The sequence below is a fragment of the Ischnura elegans genome, chromosome 10, assembly GCF_921293095.1.
Source record: "Ischnura elegans chromosome 10, ioIscEleg1.1, whole genome shotgun sequence".
NCBI lineage: Eukaryota > Metazoa > Arthropoda > Insecta > Odonata > Coenagrionidae > Ischnura > Ischnura elegans.
Window position 1 is genome coordinate 51336661 of NC_060255.1, and position 26304 is coordinate 51362964.

The window sequence follows — 26304 nt, forward strand, 5'->3', positions numbered from 1 at the left end:
TTTTTCATTGACAAACAAAGCGAATTCCTAGCATTACACTAACTTTGGTAATTTCGTGGAGGCTCTATCCACGAACGAGGAAAACCATTTACATGAAGACTTCTAAATAATCTAACAACACTGTCACGACTATTCATACGAAAATTCCGAATAACCATGGTCTATTTTTTAATCGAAATATTAACCTCCGGTTACAACATTGGCAACAATTCTGGCGCTTTCATGGAGGTGCTAACGACAAACGAAGAAAGCAATTTACATGAAAACTTGATAATATTTTAACTGCACTACCACTACTATTGATAGGAAAATTCTTATTTATCACTGTGTATTATTTTTGAAATTGAATCGCAAATAAGAATTAGGCAAAATACAGGTTCTTATGCCAATAACATTAACTGTGGTATCTGAAAATTTATGAACCCGATCAATGCAAAAAATATAAAAATCACAGAATAACAATGTAGTTTATAAAAATAACTGTATATGCGAGCGATGATATAGAGAGTCATATAACAAAAATATAAAGTAGACAATATAATCGGAATAGTTTAAATATTAGCTGAAATGGATGCCAAAATACGTTGGCTTAATGACGGCTAACTCAAAAAGGATGAAAAGGACTTACTTAAAATAATTTTACAGCGGATCCTTCAGTAAAATGAAAATCCTGTGAAAATTACTGTAGGACTTATAAGAAAGAGTAAATTTAAGGATGTAATTTCACGAAGGTATTCCATTAATGACTGTATCCCTGGCCTTCCCACGCACGAAAAGAACGAGATGATACTAGGTAGAACAGATTATGGCATCTGGTGATTTGTCGTTAATACGGCGTTTAGACGCTCTGTTCACCATTAATTATAGGCATTCTAATTTAATAACCACTTCAACTGAGTACTGAATTCCCCCAAAACCAGATTTAACAACATAGTTTTCGACTTTTTCTGCGAATTACAGCATACATTTTCTATAATAATAGCAAATTTGTGAGCAAATTTGAGCCTAAATTACACCCCGTGTTTGTGAATACCCATCACCCAAGAAAAATACCTATCACTTCCGAAAATTGTAATACAATTAATTATTATAACCAACATCACTTTTTCAACATGAATATCTACTTTTTAACAATATTAAATTAACAGGTGACGTCGGGTTAAAGCCCTCGCCTGCCAAACCGATGGTCGTAGGTTCGAGTCCCGCCTGGACATGGTTTTTTTAAATGTGTCGTCCAATTTTATTATTAAGATCGTAATTAGGGAACGTGTGATCATTGCATGCACTATTATTTTATTATTATTATTATAGCACTTGCAGCAACTAGCAGAGAAAGACTTAAAAAATAAGGGTGACTGCGAATTAACTGCGAATGAAAATACGGTCGAAAATGGGAGACAACAGCTGGTGTTCCACGGAAAAAATGTTTTTTATTTATTTCACCACAAAAAACGGCACAAAGGCTTACACATCGGCTGTTTACGTAAATAAATAATAACTAAAAGGTAGCACAATAAATAAAAACTAACATAAAACAACAGCTTTGAACACAAAAAGGGGCATTATGGATTAGACAGCGGTGAAGTATTCAGATGGCATTTTAAGGAGGATTAGTAAGCAGTGGCAGAGGAAAAGAGGTCCAAGGAAGGGATTTTTAAGCCAAGGAGTAAAATAAGGACGGGATTTGGTAGAACAGAGAGCGTTGAGAGATGGAAAGACGGAATGCGGAATGTGAAGCAGAGTCATTATGTAAAGGGCGAGGATGAACATGAAAACTGAAAAGAGGGAAAATTCCCTTTGTCCGGAGAGAACCACTAAAGATTCTATGCAGAAACATGAGATCAGATAAGACACGGCGGCTCTAATAGATTGCTAAGCCAACATTCAGAATCCAACGCAAACTTAGCAATGCATTCTGACGTAGGTCTTCGTCGGCTAAGAGCTGAAATGCGACCGCACATAAGCTCGCGAATTCAGAAATAGTACAGATGTCTAACGGAATTCCCGCGTCGTTCCGATACCGTTTACCGACTAATTGCGATGAAGCGAATATCGAAGCATACGCGAAGGACTACATTTCGTGTCGTAGGCCATTTAGCCTCATTTGCTCCGGCTTTTACTGCTCTCCAGTCCAGTAAGCAGAGTCTTTAATCCGTGAAGTAACTGTACTGAGGGAAATAACCCTTGAAAAACGCATCCGGGATTAGTATCTTTCGCAATCCAAAATCCTTTACTTATGTAAGATGGACCCTGGGTGCAATTGAGCATGGAAAGAGAGCCTTAATCACATGCAAATACAGCTATAAACCGATTAAAAAATAGTAAGCAGATAAAATCGTGTTTGTTAGGCACGGCCGTCGGGATGCCGTCCCAAGAATTGGAATAACAGATAATTTTAACAGACCACAAGTAGTCACCATGACTATAGAGGTATTTCACACCGGACATAAATATAGACGTTATAATCTTAGGGAAGGTTTCGGGAAAAATATATCATACCAGTACCAGTATGTTCATACGAAGTTAATCATTGGCCCTTGTAAATTAAATTTGGAATTGAATAATTCGGCAAGAAAAAAATCTAAATCGGATTAATCCCAGATGAAATAACTAGTAAGTAGGCATTAGCAGTTGGTTTACAGCTTTACTTCCAAGTATTGCTTCTCTTTCCAAACTCAATTGCTTCCAGGATCCATCTTACGCAATTACGAAGGTATCTGCTACTTCCGGAAAAAACTCAAAGATACTAAGTCCGCAAAGTACCAAGTTTGCATTCATCCAGAATGGGCAGGTAAAACATTATTTAATTTTCAGCGGAAATGGTCTTCACGATTAGTTTCAACTATCAAGTATTTTTTAAGAACGTGATAGACTTAAGACTGACATCGATGCTGACAATACACCCATCATTCCTGAAGAAAAATGCAGGATTATTGAAATATCTTACAGTAGAGCAGTTTCACCACGAGGACCGTTATGCGTTACACATTTACCGAAAGATTCCACCAACGTCAAGAACAATTGGAGATACAGATTTTCGGCCACTTCTGTCCCTGTATTGTGAAACTTTTCCATCCTAGTCTTCTTTCAGTAAGGAAAACTGGGGCCCAGGGGACAATGACCTACAAAATCCCGCTACATTTACTTGAATGCGACGAATTCAAATTTGAGAGCACGGGCCAAGATGTCGCCCTAAAGAACATATTCACGCTCACGACCAGACAGACCTCACCTTACACATGGGCGTACGCAGCTTTGTCGGCGTCAAAATGTTGTGCCGTTGTACGTTTTACAAATTTATATCTGGGCTTCAGTGCATGCTATAAAAAAGAATAATGCGTCATTTTAAAGAAAATTTCATTCTAAATTGTGATTCATTTTTTGTTTTATGAAAAATTCTAAAATGGAGACATGCCGGAGCAATAAATGATTCCGCGCACAGTAAAATTAGCCGTTTTGTCAACTACATGAACTTCGTAATTCATCCTAGGAAAAACTACTACGTCTATACAGCAATAATATTCCAAAATAAGTTGCAAACATTAATGTAGATCAATAAAATGGCTTTTGCATATTTTGAGAACGCATATTTTGTTGCTAATCAACGAAAATAGTAGGCCACAGCTTTCATATTCAAACATTCTATCGGGGGAAATATGTTAAAAAAATTAAATAAGAGTTTCCATTTTCCTGAAGATACCAGTATTAAGCGGGAAATTTCCATGTCTCCATTGATCTTTAAGCATTCCAACAGCATCTAGCCAGAAATGATATTAAAGGAAACAATATGGCTTGAGGACAAAAAAATCACTAAAACAGGAACGCCTTCAGTCATTCTGAAAGTTGACGACGATCCGCCAACAGGCGTTAGTATTAAAAACTTGCAATCCTCAACATTAATAGAAAATTCTATTCGATTGGTAGATAAATTGCCGGTATTTTTTCAGAAAAAATGCAATCAAATTGTGTAACGGGATGAAGGCAAACATTCATTCAATACGTTAAAAATCGACTCCAAGTTATGGAATACATCGATGAGATAGCTTCTTGAGTTCGAAAAAAATTTAGTCGGGGTAGTCCAAGGAATTAAACATTTTTATCTCCATTTGTATGTCAAGTTTAATAGAGCCTCCGCCAAAAATAAACAGAGTGGAAATTAGCATCTAATATCCTACCAATCACCCTGGAAACTCATCCACCTGTAAATATCAACCAACTAGCTAGTACTTCAAAAGCAACCCCCAATACTCCACATTCGATTCGCAAAACCGGATTTATAATCAACGATTTTATCGCCAACTGTATTTCATGACCTTACCTCGCTCGCTGTGCGTTTAAGAGCTTCTACGAAAAATGTTCTAGCTTACCATTGAATAGGGAATTTATTAAAAGTCTTACAAACTTAAAGAAGGACTATCTGCCAGCTCTTTATCAGCACCTAAAAGTTGTCTTTTAAGCCGCCTCACAATTATTTACGAAGGGGTTTCAGAGGTAACCCAATCAAAACGGCCGAAATCAGTTGAGAAGCGTTTGAAGACTGGGATAAGAGCTTTGAAAGTAACCAGTGGACGTGGCGAAGAAACAGGAATTCTGTACAACTAATTTCTCATCTTGGACAGCACTATGATTTCGCAGTAGGGTGGTTTCCTATTATTTTTTTCTTGTCTAAATCGAAAGATTATTACTCCTGAAGTACGAATTTCACACTTTTAGATTTTTAAATGACGATATCTATTTTTCGCGACTAAACGAAAAGTGAAAAATTTCAAGCGCGCGAAAACGCTGAGTACCCTGCTAGCTGGTAGCGCTTGGGTTAAATAAGGATTATTATTCCCCCATCAAACGAAGGAAACTTTCCGAACTTAGGTATTTTTAATGTGTGATTATTAAGAGATGTTTCCCAGAGCTCTGTGCCTCATGCACGCATTATTAATCTCAGACGATATAAAACTCCTATCTCCTCGTACAGAAACTAGGTCCCTGTAACGTCACGTGGAGCGGAATCGCATTGGCGCCAATCTGGCCTTTTTCAAATGAGGTTAAAATTGACCGTTGCCATTCGTCTAAACTGGGATTTCTAAAACCAAATAATTTGAATATCATGAATACACTAATGGTGGGTAAGAAATCGCAATCATTGCATTTCGATTTCTTTGATGAAGGAAACTACCCTGTTCTCGTCCATTACACACTATACTTCGCCTGCCTCGTAAATTGGATTGCATGCAGTAGAATAATTGACCGGAAAGTATGAAAGAAAGACCAAGCGATTTATAACATGAAATCCACTCTTGAACAAACTCATTGCAAGTTCCCGTAAGGATCGTTAAAAAGTAATACATGCTGATATTATATTAGCCATGATGGGTGATGTAAGGAAGCTACTAGATGGGATACGGAAGAAACAGAAAGTTTGGACTGAGAGGACTATGTATCCCTTTCTTCCAAATAATTTGACGGACACGCATATACATCCATGCAATGGATGTAGACTTACCTAAACAGATAAGATATGTAAATCATAGTGATGGGTAGTGTTACGTGAAAATCGCATATGCGATAAATGCGATATGGATGCGATACACGTAAGTAAATGCGACATAGTCGCGATGACAGAACTTTTATGATATTTAAACACCATATTTGCTTTTTCGATGGAAAAATTCGTAAATTTAGTGCCCAGCCCGCTCCTCGCTACTTTGGGCCTTATTGCTTCATACATGGTTACATGTACTTTCATCGGCAGCTACTAGAGAGGTTGAGAGAGAGAACCTAGGTAGCTTCTGCGATATTAAGCAAATATGTTGTGCCATCTGCCCAGAAAAACTGAGTTTGGTAATGCTGCACTCCACACAATCTGGGCACCAGTTAGTAGCGTGGATGCAGAAAGGTTTTTCAGCCAGTACAATCTAGTTGTGACTGACAGACGCAGCCAGTTGAAGGAAGAAAGTGATGACACTAGTTCAATGTTCATGTTCAACTAGTGTAAATGATATTCAGGAAAATAATATTATTTTTAATTGTTTACTTTATATCCTTATCCTTAATTTATTAGTGTTATACTCAATAATTATTTAAACAATTCCGTATTTTTTTCAAATAACTGTGTTTCATCGCACTTTGCCGTCAACTACTAGAGATACATTATGGAACTGATGAAAAAATTAGATGCCACAAAATGCCATAAACTGTAATTGAAAGTGCGATAAAATTAAAATGAAAGTGCTATTTTCACGTATCGCTATTAATGGGGCTTCATAAATCATTTAATATAATTGCCGTAAGCATAAGTCACACGCGTCCAATTCCGCAGTTCCTTAAAAATTCCACTTCGGTTGGCGGCGCCATCTAGCGGAAGATCATCAAGGGACGCGGGTAGGAGGAGGGAGTACCTGAATGAAATGGAGATCTCGAGTGGGTGGAGTATTAAGAGGAGTCGTCGAGGACCAAGGGAGGGGGGCGGGGAAGCGCACGGAAACGAATTCTCCCGTGGAAGCCTTGAAGGCTACATCGGGGCAAAACAAAAGGGAAATGAAATTCAGATGACGGGGGAATTCAAGGTGGTCGGTTCCACCGGCGTGGCAATTTAGTCCAAGGGGTCGGCGACCCGTGGCGGTCGAAGGAAACGAAACCATTTCTCCGCGAGACACGTAAGCGATGAGGAAAGGGAATCTCCCGCGGATATTGTGTGCGAAGACAAAAAGAGTGCGTCGACCCAGTTTAGCAGACCAAGATGGCAACGCGAGACGAGATAACGCCGATCTATTAGAATTCGATCGCCTAAGAAATACTTTAAGCTATGACTCTGGAGCTAGTACGGGTATCTTGTAGTTGTAGTCCATTATCATCTCGATAATGGAATACTTGTACTTGGCTCACAGTCATTAAGTATTTCGTAGGCGTTCGAACTGTAACGGATCGGCGACCTCTCGTCTCGCGTTGCCATAATTTTTATTTACTAATTTGTTGATTTGACGAAGTACTCCCTCGTGTTCCAGTAGCTGCCTGAGTACACCAGTATCACCTGGGTACTCGAATACCTGTAATTGTAATATGATCTCGTCGCTTCCCGGCGAATGATGTATTGCAGTTGAACTCGGGCTGTCCGCCAGGTGAAGATCAGCATCGATAATGACGTCATCAATAAAGCCGAGTCTGTTTTCGAAACGTCGGCTTCAATGGAGATTTTTACTCGGATCAGAGCCCGAGTTCGACTACAAGAATTATTCGTTAGGAAACGACGACATCATACTACAGTTACAGGTATTTGAGCTGGTGTACTCAGAGAGCTACTTGAATACCAGCGAATACTTCGTCAAATTAACGAATTAGTAAATAAAAAAGATGGCAACGCGACACGAAACGATGCCGATCCATCAGAATTCTAACGCAAAAGAAAGTATTTACTGTAAGAGGGCGATAAATGTACTCAAGTATAGATTCATTCGGTAGTAGCATACTCAGATGGGTACTCGAAAACCTAAAAATTCGTTAGGGTAACCGAGTAGCCACAGTCCCCCCCTGAAATACACGGAAGGCAAATAGGATCCGGCGCAGAAATACTTAATCTATGAACTAAATTAAATAAAAAGGAAAGCGGCACGATTCTTCAAACATTGAGACTCGTGAACATAGAGCGTTACACATCTTTAATGATACAGATAGTTAAAGTATTAAAATCATTCTCGGAACTAGGAATTACTAAACACGTATACGACATGAGACGCTTATCAATAAGTAGCACGGTACAACACTAAAAATTCTTCCCTATTTTAATCCACAACTTTATCAAGAAAAAAACCAGTAGTTCTAAACATTATCCCTGGGTTACTTTTCAAGCGCAGAATTTGAGGTGTTTGCGCGCATAGAACAGTACGTGGCCACGAAAATTTGAGATAGTGAACGAGCAAAAGAGGACGTTGTCCTGTAACTTCCTTGGAAGTAACCTTGGCTGCACACCTTTTAATCCATTCAAGAATAATCGCGAGGAGTCGCTCAGCCGAAAGGCACAGCCAGCATACTGAATTTTGATACGCACAGAATAAATCAGAAAGCCAACGAACCCATTCTAAGTCCTCCCTTAACACTCCACGAAAAAATTAGGATTCAACGGAAAAAACTAAAACGCCGCTAGGGAAACAGATAAGTCCGCCGCTCTTAAGTTTCCGCGCACTTAGGTATCATTCTCAATTTATACTTGTTTCTTCAGCTTAGAAGAACTATTCACCATCACACAAATCACGTGATGATTCACAGGATCATGAGAGCAAAATAGAACATGTTCTAATTTTCACTAAATGATCATGCGCATGACGGTTAATTCGCGAATTTTTCCGTTGTACACGGCGAATGATTTCATTCGCATTATCATTCAGCATGATCAATCTCATTATCATTTACCGTGTATAGCGGCCTTAAGAAAAAGGATCACTTCCTTTAACGCGGTCTTATTTCATAGATTGTTTAAAATGTAAGCTATCATCAAGAAATTTTCGTTGCAAGAAGACCTTTGTCAACATTGCTGGTAGCTCAAATCTGAAAAATATACCTCAATTTAATTCACCATACCCTGGCAATTTCAAGATGCGAGCATATGTGTTCAAAAGTACTACGTTACGAAAAAGATAAAATGCCTCATTCGAAAAAGAAATTTTTGTACCAGATATAAAATCAATAAAGAAAGAAATCGAAATGATATGTTTGGAAGAGTGAATAGATGTTAACTTTCTAAGGAAGAAAATTTTTAAAAACACCTATTACCGGCATTGAACCTTATAATGCAACGTCACGATAACAGCACGTCAGTTTCCCAGATTTTGTTGAAAAAGGCTGAAACTTATTTCCCTGATTAATATAATATTCCCACCACTATGCATATTTTATTCAAGGAGATGAAATTCGAAGGACAAAGCACCATGTAAAAACTGATCAAAGAGCAAATAAGTATTGCGGGCATTCCCGGCCTAAGTTTTGCAGAGAATCCAGACTATATCGATCGAAAAATTTTGGCACCACGTTCTGCAACGCGGAACAAACGCGGAGAGGATCACTCACGCCTGCATTACTACAACAGGCTAAAAGATGTGTCACCTTTTAATGAGTTTACTACTATATTTTACACACATTAGATGTGCGTCAATTATCCATGCGCATAAGAGAAGCGTATTTACATATATATTGTTAGAAACATTAGAAATTAACAAATTATATATTATTATAGAATCCTTGAACCTACGTAATAATAAGAAAAAATTAACAATAAAATAAAAAAATAACTTAAACTTTAGGAAATTTTTCAAGATACAGGGACATGAAATTATTCTTCGCGATTATTCGCTCGCTACTGGAAAGAACAGAAGAAAAAATACTCCTTCCCACGCAATTAGGGCGAGTAGATAATTCAGCAGGACAGAAATACATTCCCATTTCCCAGCATTCCAATAATACTACAAACGTCAGCATGCTCTGTTCGCTCGAATTCCACGATAAATAAAGTATAGAATAATCAAGGTTCGTAAATAAAGCATGGGGTACCAGTATCGAACCAATTTCATCGTCGTAGGCTATCAACGCTGAGGATGGCTTATTGCTGCTCTCTCTAGAATTATTATTCCGGCGGGCAATAATTTTTTAACATCCTAACGGCTTCTCTTACGGGCCTCAATTTTGCTCCGCAAGCGAAAACGAGGAATACTTGAGTAATTATTACCACTCAAGCTATCTTAGTGGTATTTCTCCCGCATTCAAACTCAACACGACAATACACGCGCACGCAAGTCCTTAAACTTGCAGAGCTTCTAGAGTAATTTATTGTACTACGAGTTTAACGCCTTTTTTCACCAATAAGAGTATAAGATTTTATCAGCCATCCCGCAAAAAGCATTTCATAAATCTCTGTCAAAGGATATTAGTTTATACGAGCTCTATTCCAAATCCAAAGTAAACAACCCAGACAAGAATTTGGGGGTATTAAAAATAATGGAAATGCCCTATTCCATGAATGGATGCGATACATACGTTTTCAGAGGAATTATCAAATATATACCCAAAGAGCAAATTATAAATGGAAACATGGACGCCGTAAATTGATTCCATACTGAATATAATTGCTACAAGTGGATAGAAGACTCAATCCCACAGAAAAATTCATGACAGTTGTCTACGAGGAAATTCGTAAAAATGTGACGCAAAATAAATTTTGTGGAAAAAAATTCTCCATCGGTAGTTGAACGTAACTAAAACACTTCATGCATAGTCTATCTCATGAAAGCTCCAAAATATTTCTCCACCCAATGAATTCCGTAAACAATAACTTTGAATATTCATATCCATAATTTTCTTCACTGTCACCATTCAAATAAATATTTGAAATGTCGCCTCAGTTTCATGAAAAAGTTTCTGCAGCATCGATAATAATCGGTTAAAAAACATGTTTCACTCTTTATTTAACTCCCTTTCTCTCATTGGCATCGGTACTTCGTAACCAATGAACAGTACTGAAATAATGGTTTCCCGGATCAACGACGCACATTCGTGGCATCAAATAAATAAACCAGGTTGAAAGACAAAACGAAATTGAATTTCAGCAATCAGACTGGAAATGTAAGTTTACAATCTCAATTTACAATGGGCATTATATCCTATTCAAAAGAAAAAACTTCGGAATTCCTCCACCGAAAACGCGAGTGGAGGAATCATTATTATTACATTTACGATACCTACCATTAAACTTTGCGCGGAGGTTGAGCGCCACGCAATAAACTTGTTTCGGTATACAAGGAGTCACGAAGACTCGTCGTTTTCGACCATCCAACGACAATTCACGTCTAAAGATAGGAACGATAAGCCGAACCCCTGGAGGGAATTGTGAGAGCAATATAAAAGAATCCGGTTAAATGGGAAGTACAAGAATCGTCAAAGAAAATTAGTATTACGATGTCTTAAATTAGACGTAAGCCGTCGCTGTTACGACACCATTCATGTCAGCACTACGCGAAAAAGTTCCCTTCTCCATCATTTCGCTTCCATTCATCAATTAGGATTCATCAAACGACAGTGAAAGGCACCATGCTTCGAAAGGTTCCAAACCCTCTCAGAAGCTGGCCTCGTACTCCCCTCAACGTAGTCACGCGGTTTCAGTATTTTATGGCAGTAAAAATCATTCTTCTCACGCCAACGTAAGTAAGATTTGAGTAAACTTCTCTCGGGTTTCCCACCGGGTTAAAGGCTTTAACTCGGTGGGAAACCCGAGAGAAGTTTACTCACACCATTCGCCGGGAAAGCATCAAATCTTTCGTAAGTAAGATTACCTTCCGCATAACACTCTGGCACTGAAAAAACATTTTTAGATGCAAGATTAAAGAAATTTGGAATAAAAGATAAATCGCTTGTTTTTACATGAAAATTCTACATTCGGCCACGCCAACGACGATGAAATGAATACGAATTACCGCGAGAAACTATTTGAAAGGCAATTAAAAATGATCGCAACAACGGCAACAAGGGAATGAGCAGCGAAGAGGTTAAGAATTTCTTGAAGCATTCACCTCCCTATTTTTACATTCTTGAAAAAACGTCAAGGCATGAATCCCAGTTCTGTCGAATTCAGGGTCACAATAAGGTCGCAACCTTAGGGCTTGAAAATCTTCCTCATAAAAATGAAAGACACGTAACACATAAATATTATTGCTGAAATGGTTCAATAGCTTGGATTGGACAATATCATCGATGGCACCCAAAAACAGCTGATTATCTAAAATTACATAGTAATTCCTGAGATTACAGAAAAAATACAAATCCATACACACAGAGATATTACAACTATATCAAAGTTTGAATCAGACGTCAAATCTATTCCCATAGTCCTAACTGCAAAAAATGAATAATTTACCATCTGGAATGATGAGTGTTCACTTCATCCGGTAACAGAGAAAAAATACCTATCGATATCATGGTTTTCATACATGGCTATGAAACACATTCAAATTTATATCTTTTTAATGGTCAGTCTGAACCTATCATATGAGATGTTTTTTTTAATAATTGAAAATTCCCTAATCAAAAGACTTAGTTGACCCTTTTAAGATGTTTCTTTTGGAAGTTATGCAGTTTCAACCAATACAAGTCAGATTAGACTTAGGGAAAAAAATATTTCCACTTCAAAAAAGAGAAAAAGTAATACAAATATAGCTTACCTTGACCACCTTTTCAGATTCAAGAAGCGTTTGAAGGCCACCAGAAGTAACAAGAGCTGGACATGTTAGAAGGTCAAATATTATGACATGCCCAGAAGGAAGCCCTATCTGTAAGGAACATAAGGCATAAGTAAACAAACATGCAATCTCATAGTTGCACAACTAATTTTACTCTTTAAGCATATTTCAAACAGAAATGCAATTAAGTAATTCAAAATTCAAAACAAGGAAAAAATTCATAAGAAAGTTAAGTTTCTATCATGAATAACAAAAATTAAACCGATTACAGATTACACTTGAATGTTGGTATGGGATATACATTTCAATAAATAGGGAAAAAAATTAAAACGGATCAAGAGAATGGAACAATGTATTGGCAAGACATGGCAAGAAAATCCTATATTACCAAATGGGAGAGATAGACAGCTTTAAAAATGTGAATGATTTGTCAAGTTAACAGGCTATTTGAGGCCTTGGAATCACAATCTTTCGAAAGAGCTATAGCCCCTAAAAAATTCTTTTAAATAATAAAAAATGAAAACTTAAAATAATTTTACAACTATGCATGTGATACTTGCCTGAAATAAGCTTAAGCATCCTCTTGCACCAAGATTGACTCCCTCACAGTCAAATGAGACGACTGGCATGGGTGTCCAAGGAGAGTCATTTTGAGATTCACTAATATCCACTGGAAGGATTGTTGAGGAACCCAAATAGGAGCCTCTCATTATGTCCTCAACTACCTAGAGAAGATCAAACAAAAATAGGAGAATAGATTAAAAATAAAAAATAACATACACGGAGAAGCAAAAATCCACTATTCTACATATTAAGTCGACTACATAAGTTATGCCAAATATAAAACTTGATAGAAAGTAAATATTTTTCTCCAATGAGTACAAATGCCTGTCATTTGCAACGTAATCATTTTATTTTTGTGGCATACTGCACCAATTTTGGAGCCTTTATTCCCGGAAAAAGCTTAAAATGTTAAAAGTATGCCTTACAACTCTTGTAGATCCAACACTTACAATATTAACCAATAAATCTGACAACAAATTCATAATTTTTGTTTCCATCAGTCAATTTCAGTTGTTAATATTCATACATACTTTTTCACTGCATTAAAAAGGAATGAATTTGACGCACAAAATACTCGTTCATCGTTAACCTGAGGACAGTGACTGAAGGGACGAACTCCTAATGCCAAAACCGATAAATGGATCAACATCAGAACAAAATCGCCAACACCGTAATTTAATAAATAGGATATGTATCTTTTACTCAGCACATGCAATTTAACCCGAGTCGTTAATAACGCGATAGCTTTTCTTTAAGCGACAATGTTGGATTAAACGAAAATTCGATTATCAAAATGATGTAAAGCAGCCCTTAATAATGGAGGCTTTAGGCGAATGTATCGAACTGAGATTCCCCCAGCGTTCGTCTCCAATACAGTGCCTAAACTTTGCCATATCTCTATCAAATAAAATATGATTTGAAAATAATTACTGAACTGGCGGATTAAATTGTTAAGCGTTGAAAAAATAGATGAAAGACGAGCAATCAAGCCATCTTACTTTAGCGAGGAATCAGAATTTATTCCCGATATCATTACCGCACTTTCCATGAGTGATGCTTGAAGTCAACATTGGCGCCTAAATTAATCCACTCAGATTACTTTCTACTTATTGAATACGGTCGCTGCAACTATAGGAAGCACCGGTTAAAATAATTCGCGGAGGCTGATCTCACCTTATTAGACCATATAAACTACAATAATGTAGTTTATATGGTCTACGCTCACCTTTAAGAACAGTTGTAACTTAGTTTTAAAAAGTAATGATAATATAATGAAGGACAAAACCGGAGTAATTAAGATTAAATGGTTCAAAAAATTTCAAAATAGGGTATTTTCCTCCATCAAAGAAAACGAAAGGCATTGATTGCGATTCGTTACCCACCATTAGTGTATTCATAATACACAAATTATTAGGTTTTACAAATCCCAGTTTAGACGAATGGCAAGGGTCAAATTTTATCCTCATTTGAAAAAGGCCAGATTGGCGCCCATGCGATTCCACTCCACGTGACGTCACAGGGACCTAGTTTCAACACGAGAGGATAGGAGTTATACATCGCCTGAGGTTACCAATGCATGCATGAGGCACAGAGCTCAGGGAAACATGTCTTAATAATCACCTATTAAAACTGGCTAAGGTCGGAAAGTTTTCTTCGTTTGATAAGGTATTAATAAACTTTTTTAAGCCAAGCGCTACCAGCCAGCAAGGTACTCAGCTACCCGCTAGCATCCTGCGTCCTATCAGCGCTCAGAGCCTCGATCAAGGTCACCTCACAAGGCGGGCTCACTTTTCATTTAATCGCTAAAAATAGATATCGTCATTTAAAAATCTAAAAGCGTGAAATACGTACCACCAGGAGTAATAATCTTTCGATTTAGGCAATAAAAAAATAATAGGAAACCACCCTATTACGTCGCCGCAAGAAAACCTACTTTTTAAGAAAAACAAAAGAAACAATTTTGGCGCGAAATGCGCTCCGCCAATTTTTGCAACCATCCCTTAAGAAAGGTAGATTCCGGTATAAAAAAGGAAAACACAGGGTTCAAGTTTCCAATAACTAGTAAACCCCTTACGCAATATCCGAGAAAGCGGAAGGCCACATATTATCTTCTGCTATGACGTTAATTAAACGCTGGCATATGAACCAAAGTCAATTGCGCTCAAATGTAGTTCCCAAGTTACTTTTCCTGCGAAATTAGAGATAAATAACTATGGGAAAATAATTGAATATACATGGTGGTATCAATCTCAATCGTCAACTATGACGAGTTTTTTAATAATAGTACCTTCGTCCGTGAATTTCCTTACCGTCGGAATTGCCTTACAGTCTTTGAATTGCAATCCGAGCTGAATCCCATGTGTATTGCTATCGCATTTGAATTTCGTTTTAAGCGACTTGTTTATTATAAAAAACCGCACAAATTGTGAATTACAACGAATTTCTAATCAAGGTAAATGATTCAACATTTACCTCCATTATCGTCTTCAAGGCTGAACATTGAAATAAACCATACCAGTAACTTCAAATGAGACCCAATGTGTCTTAATAAAATTTTGGAACTCTGGGAACACGGAATTAGGCTTTGAGAAGAAAGACTGACATCTGCCCTCAACCAGATTCCTCTGTTGCCAAATTATCTTGATATAAAAGGACGATAGAATTTCGCAGCGACTTTCTCTTGAGATATTTTTCAATTGATTCAAATGATTTTTCAATTTTCCATGAAACTAATAGCAATGTGAGGAACCTTTTTCATGTACATAGTGCTATAGAAATTATAAGAATAGGGACAGCGCACAATCTAATCTTACTTAAAAAATTTATTTCACATGCGATTTGAAATAAATATACCACTACTGTCGGCGTCAAAATGATGTGCCGCTGTACTTTACAAATTTATATCTGGACTTCAGTGCATTCCATAATAATGAATAATACGCCATTTGAAATAAAATATTATTTCCATTTCTGATATATTTTTTGTTTACTGAAAAATTCTAAAATCAAGACACGCGAGTGCAATAAATGACTCCGCGCACCATAAAATTAGCTGTTTTGTCACCTTCGTGAACTTTGTAACTCAACCTAGGGAAAATTACTTCGTCTACAACACTCATCTTCCACAATAAGTTGTAAAAATTAATGCATATTAATAAAATGGCTTTTGCGTATTTTTAGAACGCATATTTTGTTGTATAATAACGAAAATGTTTAAACACTATCTAGCCCTACATTTTACCCCGAAAGAAAAAATACAATTGATAGAAACACTTCTTAATTTATTTGCAATTTTTCTATGATCTATAATATGTATATATATAAATGTTTATATTTGTGAATGTAAATGACTTTTATTAATATCATGTTGCCAAACGGGGCTGCGTGGGGCTAGTACCGGTTACCAGGAACCAAAGTTTCGCGCGCAAGACGTGGCAACGCAGCATTCGTCCGCTTCGGCGTATTTTTTAAATGTCCATATATAATCTACACTACATCAAGCTCATGTATTTTCGGATCAAAGAAAAATTAAAATAAATTAGGAAGTGTTTCCATCAATTTTATTTTTTCTTTCGAGGTAAAATTTATGACTAGATAGAGTTTAAAAAATTTCGTTATTTTGCAACAAAATATGAATTATAAAAATACGCAACAGCCATTTTATTAATCTGCATTAAGGTTTTCAACTTACTGTGAAAGATGAATGTTGTAGACGCGATAGTTTTCCCTAGGTTGAGTTACTAAGTTCACGAAGTTGACAAAACGGCTAATTTTATGGTGCGCGGAGTCATTTATTGCGCTCGCGTGTCTACATCTTTGAATTTTTCATTTAAAAAAATTTATTATGAATTGAAAATAAAATTTACTCTAAAATGACGTATCATTCATTATTATGGCATGCACTGAAGTATAGTTATAAATTTGTGAAGTACAGCGGCACATCATTTTGACGCCGACAGTAGATTGTTAACATACGGAAACAACTGGCTCAAGAAAAAGGATGAATAGGAAAAGTTACTATTTATGGTGAGAACCATAGGAGAAAAACACTTGAAGGAATGTATCCTTTGAAAAAATGAAAGGGAATAAAAAAATGGGAGGAATTGAGTAACTCAGATTGAGTAAAATGTCAATATTAAGGGCTGGAAACTTATGTATCAATTCTTCTCTGGGATTCCAAAGTTTGAAGACAAGAACGATTGGAATGCATTTCAATTATAATACTAAACACTAGAGTAAAACTATAGTCTTAAACGAAGGAACGTTTAAAAAATATGATGAATAAAATTGCTCATTGGCAGTAGGCCAAGCTTTACGATGGATTCATTTTCAGGGATTCAATTTACGTTTTCAATGCTACACACATTGAAGGTAGCTCGTTTTATCCAAAATTATTGAATTAAATACATAATTACTACATAAAACATTATTACAACATATTGTATTGTATGTATTATTTTTTCGATCTCTCCTAAATGGATGGCTTGCAGGGAGTTACTAATGTGATTTCTTCAAGCTGATGTTGTTTTAAGGTGTTACTGAATTAGTGATGACAGTTTTGCCTGTATCTTACAAGTCTGTTGGTTAATTATCTGTTAGTGGACTTCTTAGAGCCAGTTCACTTTATGCCTATTCAAATATTTCTTGCTAATGAGAGACATTTACAGCAAATTATGAAAAATGAGGAGCCAATCAGGAAATCACACTCATGCTTCTGGGATGCCCATTCAGAAGTAACACTTGTTAGATCGAAAGGTACCAACTGGGATGTAAGGATTTAAAAAAATAAAGAAAACACAACACGGGGAAATGCTCATTCATGCATAAAAAATAATTATCATTTGATTACAGCACATTTATATATTTTTCCTAATTCATACCATTGAAATCACTGAGATAGAATGTATCAAACTAATCCCTCATCTAGTATAATTCAAGTTCACAAAATGTAAAAGATCCAAATACTTCAGGGAGATCATAAAACAGAGAATACTAATATATCATTCCCATTGCTATCAGTTTACAAAAAGACACTGGAGGTGGTCACCAAAATAAACTCATGACTTTCATTCTATTCAAATTTCTATATTTAAGTACCTGTCTGTCATCAAGCAATAATCATAAGGACAAGCAACAATTGATTTAATATTTATAAAGATTGTAAAATGTAGTCAAATCGTTATGCAGAATAAACATATATGTACAAAGTTATCAAAGTTATATCCATATCAAAGTTCATCATAGAACCTAACAATTTTGAGTACCCAATATGTATAAGAAAAACATGATTATGAATGGATTAAAAAACAACTGCTAAAGCATCGTTCTCCACTAATTGCAATGACACAAATTTCTCCACCAATGACATAACTCGAAATGCTTAGCTCAATTTTCAAAGCTAGATATCCTAAAAGGCAATTACCAAAGAATGTATTGTTTTTCAAATGATTTTAGGCCAGCAGCAGAGGAGTTATCCAAGCCATTAGAATGTTTACTTGGACATGTAAGACATTGCACTACTGAGTCATACAAGACGCTAATTCACTGATTTAGACTAATGCCTCAATCAATAATTACCAAGCTATCAAGTGCATTTTAACTCTCAGGTATGCACGCACTGCATGCTAAATTCATATTGGTGTTTGCAACTTTACAATCAGTGGAGAAATTTGAGACAGGAGTTGATGCTGATGAGGTGAAGATGAGGTATTGTCTTAAAAAATGCATGAGAATGAGGAATCGATATCAAAAGAAAAGAGGATGGTCATTATTATTCCACACAAAATGTAGAAATTTGATGGCAACAATTCAGGGGATAGTCACACTAAACTAGACCAGTGATTCAGCCTGAAAGTTGGTGAGAATAAGTGAGAGCAGAGTTCAACAAAGATTTGTGAAGAAAAACACATTAATGGCAAGGGGGCCAGTTCCTTTCCCTGAATTTCCTCACTTTTCGAGGAATTTTATTCGGGGGTCCCTGAAGGTTTCACTAAAAATTTGAACTCGGTAGCCAAGCACACTACTTATAATGCTTCCACGCTTCTTCAAATACTAAAAAAACGAAATATTATCTAAAAAAAAAGGCATTAACTAATAGTTCACAGAAGAAACAATGCAGAAGTATTAAGTGCACACCATTTAAGTTTCAAAAAACAGAGACGAAAATCTCATAGAAATGCATTGGATAATTTAAACAGAAATATGTAGGAGACCCTGAATAAAATTGAAGTACCAGAAAAACATGTAAATTTGACAAAACCATAACGATTAGAATTTAAATTTAAGGTTAACTAAACCACCAATACACAGCGTGATGCCTGATAACATAGCACAGGGGTTATGCACAGTGATACCTTGATTCTAATGTGGTTTAATGTAGTATTAAAATAATCTTTTAGAAAAGCCACAGAAGCCAGTCTGGCCTAGGATAAGCTTTAAAATCAACATTACAGTTTTCCCAAAGAACAGTTAAGTGCTTACAGACCAAGCTGAAGAGGTTAAGCTGAATGTGCCGTAAAAGTAAATAACATAACATCATCTGTATGGCAACAAAAGGAAGAAATACATTATTTGGAAGTAGGTGACCACAAATTTGAAACATGAAGTAAATTTACATACACAGGTATAATTATTGGTAATTGAAAATGTGAATAAACCAAAATTAATAATGGATTAATTAGCCCAAAGAGATAATTTAGGCTCCAAGCAAGGTTATGAAGATTATAAACCTCACTGAGAACTAAAAATTATACTTATAACCAAAACAGATGATTTTACAGATGATCAAGATCAGGGAGGGTGAGCTCCAATAATTAAAGATTGCTTCTGGTACAGAATAATCCCAAATGCACAGAAGTATATTAACAGACAAGTCCTTTGTTATGAATCCAGGTTTATTGCCAACAAATCAAACACATACCCCCCTGCGCTTGAGGCAAAAAAAACTGAAAAAATAATAGTCATGGAGAAGAAGATTCTGCAAACACTAAGGGGACATGTTCATGAAAACGACTAAAGAAGAAGAGGGTCACAACTGGACTTTCATGGCCTCTACTTAGAAATTAATACATAGTAGTGCTTGCTAAAAACTGACTAATAGAGAGACTCAGACTACGCTGATGGGATCAAGTCAACAAAGACATGAGAAAATTAGAAGTTATGATGATATACTTAAATGGCAAACGGGCACCTGTGGCACAAAAATGTTGGCATCTTGGTAAGACAAGGTTACTGGTACCTCAACTGGATAACTGAAAGTTCAGAATCTGTTACAACCTATCACCTGGTAATCGTAACTGGATTGATGTTACTAACAGAATAATGAAAGGATTAATAAAATATCCCTCAGAAAACCGTAAAACTCACCATTTTGAACCATTTATCTTAAAATTGCACAATTTATTTATCTCTCACCTTCGGCTTATCCTGGTGGGTATTCCATGCCCCCACACACTCCGGTATTAGTTGCATCTAAAACCCCCCAGCATTAATTCCTAGCTGCGCCCCTGTCCCGCGCACTCCCATTTTTGGGCCAGCTTTTGAGGAAAAACAAATAACTAGCACTTTTTGATGTGGTCTAATATGGGAACTCTTGATTAATTGCTAAATCGATTAATTTATGTTTCCATGATTACTAAGGTTAAATAATATTAGAAATATAATTCCTGCAAAGGTTTCCTAGTTTCAATGCTTAACTCTGGATAAATAATCGATAAGAATTTGAGGGAAAATGGAACGTGGCTTACATTAAAATTTGGAGGATTTGTGTAAGCTCAGCACCCCCATTTTTTCACCTGTATTTCCGGAAAAAAGGTGTGAAGCTTCTATCGGTAAATACGGTATTATAACATAATGGATTTCAAAATATTCGACAAAGCATGATTAAGATACCTAAGTTGTTGCTAAGAAAACTATCATGAAGGGATTATTAATCACTTCCAAATTATTCATTTTCACTTTCCCCTCAGAAAGGATGGATAACTTATCAAAGCTATACTTTTTCAACCATAATCTATTTCAAATAAATGTGCCCAAGATGTTATTTAATCTCAATTAAGGCAATATAGAAGCACAGACAGGATACACAGCCACACCATGTGAACTTTTACTTTCATATGACTAATGAGGATAGAATACACTTGGCGAACCAGAAAGGAATGATACATGATCACATCCTGTAATTTACCATCCTCGCATCAAAAGAGCCATTAATCAAATTAATACAATACTGAGAATTAAGAATGAATATATACAGGAAAAAATTACACACCATGCTGGTGTTCGCCAACAAAATAATAGTCACTGCATACTGAAAAGGATAGCAATTTGAAGAATATTTCACCAAATATAGAAAGGACAATGGTCACTTATAAGCTGAAGATTATTATGAGGCAACCTAAGATTCACGAGAGAGCAAAGAAGACTGCCCTAACTGAAATTAGGAATATAAAATATTGAGAAAGGGAAAGTGTTCTTTGATCAAGAAAAACAGGTAACTAGTGATAGGTAAGGCACAAAAGAAATCGGTATTATAACCCGTGTAAAGAGGGTATCCTGAAGAGAGCCACAAATAAAATCAAAGAAGTACTTCATCACATCTTACACTTGAAGTATATTTTATTTGAGGTAGTGAGGAACTGACTACGACAGCAGCTGAGCAATCGAAAGTCCAAGCACTCAAAATGATGTACTTAAGAAGAATGATGAAGATCAAATGATTTTTTTCTAAAAAAGTAATACCGAATTCCTAAGAAGAGTGGGAGAAATAATAAGTCTCCTGAGCACCCTTGACCTTGTAAACAGAGTGCTTGGCCACTGATCAAGGAGTCCCAAGTTCAATGCCACATGCTTCTCTCACAAACACAAAATCCTAGCAGAGCAACGTAACCCCGGGAAAGAAACTGGCATGGATGTTTGCAATTCACGTGGATATGGCCTAGTCAAAGGTGAGCTCTATCTCACCTTATCTTGGTAATTTTTGGGCTAAATTGGGTCAAAATGAGAGAATGACCACCCTAAGAAGGGGAAGACAACCTCATATGCTACATCATGAGACATGACGGTCTGACGATGACTATCATCTAAGGGCAAGAGGACAAGAAGAGCATCAAAGTACTCCCATTTAAACACCAAGAATGAAATTCCCAACTGTAAAATATGTACAACCATGTAATATATGTACTCACTTGTTTCAATTCAAATGTTGTGCTTGCTTCAATTCAAATGTTGTGCTTGCTTCAATTCAAATGTTTATACGTCAGCATGACCCTATGCAAATGATGGTAGCAAAAAAACAGGTTGTCCTTAATGGCTACCTAAAGTTACTCCGTTTTATGTAATTAATTCTGTTCTGTACTTTTATTTTTTGGAGTAATAAACAATTATTATGTTATATATATAATTGTGGGCCAGAGCAAAGGGAGTTTCCTGTGTATAAACCCCCGCCGAAATCATGGTAAATCTAAGCGTCCTGGTAGCGCAAATATATATTAAAATCATTTGGCTAGGCCAGGATTCAAACCCAGATCTCTCGATTGCCAGTCAAGTATTTTACCATAAAAAAACCCCAACCCATCTTATTCCAAGGAAAATTTTGGACTGGGTTTGTGTCCACTTTGTTGCACGGGAGATGGGGAGTCATTTACCCACAGTAAGACAGATAACTCTTCTTAGCTGCTATTCCGTGATGGATGTTATCCAATATTTAGATAGGAGATGTAACAGGTAGTATACCTGAATAGCATTAAGGAGTTCGGGTTCATAACCCAGAGAAGCCTAATAATTTTTTCATGGCAAATTTAATCTTTAGTGTGAATTAGCACCCGTGCATGTGACTACATACAAAGTTGCTTGATTAATGTAGTGCTTTGTCCCACATGAGTAATATAAATTAGGTGATGAGTATGCAAAAGAAATACATATGTTTGTTAGCTGTGGAAGAAAGCTAGAAGAGAGTGGAGACCTGCATCATACCTTTCTTAAGATAACTGATCAATCACGATGGTCTGAAAAGGGATGAGCTTCATGTTACAGGTCAGAGTAGAAAGAAGAGTGATATCGTGTTTGGTAACAAATAGGAAAAAATGCAAACTTAAGGAATTTTGGAGTTAGGATAGGATGCTGGCAGGCAAATGAGTGCCTCAGTCCATCAACCTTGGGTCTTCCATCTTTTTCTTCATTTATGGCAATTAATTTAAACCAATACCATGAGAGAATGAGAGATTAAGAAGGTAATTAATAAAAGTTTGATATACTTGAGAAATTTAGTGGAGGAAACTGATATGAGATGTGAAATAAAGGCAAATTCATTAAAAATATGTGTATGTATAAACCTTCGTTTCCCCCTCACAAAATCTGAATCATTCCATTCAACATTACATCCAATCCTGCACACAGATTATTCTCAAGATTCCCCAAATTCTATTCTCTGCTTTTCCCACTCATTTGCCCTTATATATTTTCCATCACTCCTAACTTGGATGACCTGCAAAATCCAAACCTTGAAGGTCATCATCCAATTATACGAGAGAGACCCTCATGCACAGAATATACCAAAACATATTTTTAAGGAATTTCCATTAGCCCACTGACACCAAAAACCCTAGTTTTCGGGGTTGCGGTTACCTACAAGTAGGTAGTGTGAATGCTATAGCTACCTATTTTCCTCAGACTACTCGGTTTGGGATTAGTTTGTAAACCATTCATTCTGCGTTCAATGAACCTTTACTTGAGTCTGGCCTGGCTACAACTTTTATTACCCCTTTTTTCCAGCATCAAGTACTGTGACTAGGCGACAAAATCTTGGCACTAGGCTAAATTGATACCGACAAAAATTGTAAACGGATGGTTTGAGACAACTGATGATGTAGCACAGCTACGCAACCTGGCCGTATAAAAACTTGTGTAAGGGAGATTTTTGTAAGTCACCTGAAATCATTGGTCGACGAAACACTTAGAGGAATCTAAGCATGACGGCTAAATTAACATTTTATCAAATGCCCACTACGTATACGGCATATTTCAGATTTCTTGGATCATTTTTAAGAGTACACTGATGAAAGGGACCAGAGAGTTTTTAAACCCGTCCAGTAAGTCAATAGTTGGTGCGAAGTAAGTCTACACATTGGGTGTAGAATGAACCAACTGCATTTCTTAGCTTCTCGTCGCTCAACTGGCACGTTATTCTATGCATTTGTGTGTACCGTCACTAATGCATTCATAGCATCAGACAATTTATTGAGAAACCTTCATAGTCTCTACGATCATTATGAAAGAACAACCACCCATGTGTTAAACCATCGAAATTATTCGGCATAAGGTTTCCTCAACATTTGTAATACAGGGAAGACAGGCAGTGTTTCAAAAGATAGCAGCTGAATTCAGCCATAAACAAGAAATATTAAAGGCAATATGGAAACACCCGTCAGTCATACGAGGGAACTGCGGTGTGTGGGACTTAAAATTGAATATTGAGGTCGTCAGAACGAGTACTACCTCTCCATAATTTGACAAACATGAGTCCCACAGATGAATGACTACATTATTCACAATATCTCTGCTACGAAAGAAGTCGAGTAATAGACTTACCTGCAAGCATTCCTTTACAGTAGAAATAATCCGAGTAGCATGAGTAACTCGAGCCTTCCACGCCTCCGTAGACGGAATGCTATTGGTCGTAAGGTGGGGCACACCACTTTGAGGAGCACAATTATTGCTTCCACCATGAAGATTTCCTCTATCCTTTTCGGAGTTGTCAGCGATTGTCTTCATAACAAGGGAGTTCACTCTCTGTTTAAGAGATCGGGCTTGAAGATCCCCAGGGTTCGACAATCTATTTAGAGGTTGTGGGGAAGTGAGAGACTGCCTAGGAGACACGGAAAGGGGAGGAGTTGACACCGGGGTAGGTTGAGATTCCGGGGTACTGGAAACTCTCGAGGATTGGGAGTCGTTCGACGTCTTCCCGACCGTGGCCCCAGGGACTAACGTAACCAAGTTCGCATGGAGATGAAAAGCATCCGAGTGTATCCTAAGAAACGTTGACAGATCTTGTGGGGTCTTGAGCACATTTTGCAGAGTGGGATCCGGGGGTAGAGCACTCGAAACACTTCTAAACAACCGTTCTAGCGTGATCGGTCCTTGTCCTCCACGGGTTCCGCTGGTGACGGCGGCTGCAGCAAATTCCAAAAGACGGCGGGTGACTTCAGGGTCAACTTTAACTTCTTCGTGCTCCTTGAAAGGCACTGGAGGAGCCGTAGAACCTTCATGTATCCGTAAGCTAACCTGGAAAAATAGGTGGGAGTAAGAAAAAAAATATAAGTCACTGATGGGCAAATTTTAATAAGATTGAGCAAGTTTTAAAATATTTCAACAGTAGCCTGCCTTTAGAACAGTCAACTGAATTTGACATTCAACCTGCGTATGTGAGGGTCGAACTCGTATACAAAAGGATACCGACGGACGAGATAGACAATTGTAACAATAATAGGATAAATTACAACGATAACATAATAATTACGAGGATAACGGCATAATATTAAAAGATTTAATCATACAGGCACTAAAATGCACTCTCACTGCAATGTAAACAATAGACATACCGTTTCACCAATTCCGTCGGGGCCTTCTCGGACAACGAAGTCTTGGGGATGCCGAAGGAGGAAATCCCGAAATTCCCTCACGTGCTGTCCTGAGATGTGTCTGACCTCAGGAGATGCTTGGGAACGATGCCCAAGAAGACTTTTAATGGGCACTTGGGTTCCAACACCATACTGTAGAAGCTTTTCACTGAAATAATCGACCGCTTCTTTCGCGTAATCTCTTCTTCGCCCTCCTACACGGTTCGAATCTACAGGAGCATCACCGTCTCCACTGCCATTCACATCAGGTCCAGGATGTTCAAAGGTGTTGACACGAACGTAATCTCCACAAATGTAAAACAGTGATGGATGTTGACCCAAGAACTTTTTAAGGCCAGACTGCGAGCCACCAGCGATTTGTCTCATTTCTCGAGTAAACCCTTTCGCTCCAAATTGACAACTGAGATCATGAAGAGTTCTCGGACCACCTTTGTCCATTAACCTCTCGAAAAAGAACAGAAGGGTCATATTCCTAACAAGTTCGTACTCCGAGCTATCCATTTTGTATTATTTGACACCCGAAATAAAAAAGTTACGTTCTTTAATGAGAATTACTGTGTTCCCGTTCCTTAATAGATACCCCCGTTCCTACCCCAAGGATTTTGACGAGGAACTTCGTTAAAGAAGCCCTTAGAACCTTCCCCGATCTTCCCTACTTCATTTTGCTTGTCGACATATTGCATTCCATACACACGTGACGTTTACGCCACTGTGAGCCTGAAGACGGAACGAATACAGAATTAAAGGAAAATGCTATTAATGCCCCACCGAAGATAGAAAAAAGGCTATAAGAAATAATTATGCTTATAAAGGCTAAAACACACGTTAATGAATAGATATTCGGCTATTTTAATTTTCTGAGATTCACAAGAATGTGCTTTGTTTACATGAGG

General features: G+C 37.1%; 1 protein-coding gene across 1 annotated transcript in view; it reads right to left on the minus strand.

The window, feature by feature from the left end:
- LOC124166405 (egalitarian protein homolog) overlaps positions 1-26135 on the minus strand; it is a 141635-nt gene extending 115500 nt beyond the window's left edge. The window contains exons 1-4 of the mRNA XM_046543929.1: positions 25373-26135; positions 24363-25055; positions 12773-12937; positions 12195-12302 (exon numbers count right to left, since the gene is read on the minus strand). Of these exons, the coding sequence (XP_046399885.1) occupies positions 12195-12302; positions 12773-12937; positions 24363-25055; positions 25373-25912 (1506 nt within the window). The 5' untranslated portion in view covers positions 25913-26135. The remainder of the gene's footprint in view (positions 1-12194; positions 12303-12772; positions 12938-24362; positions 25056-25372) is intronic.
- Positions 26136-26304: the final 169 nt, after the last annotated feature.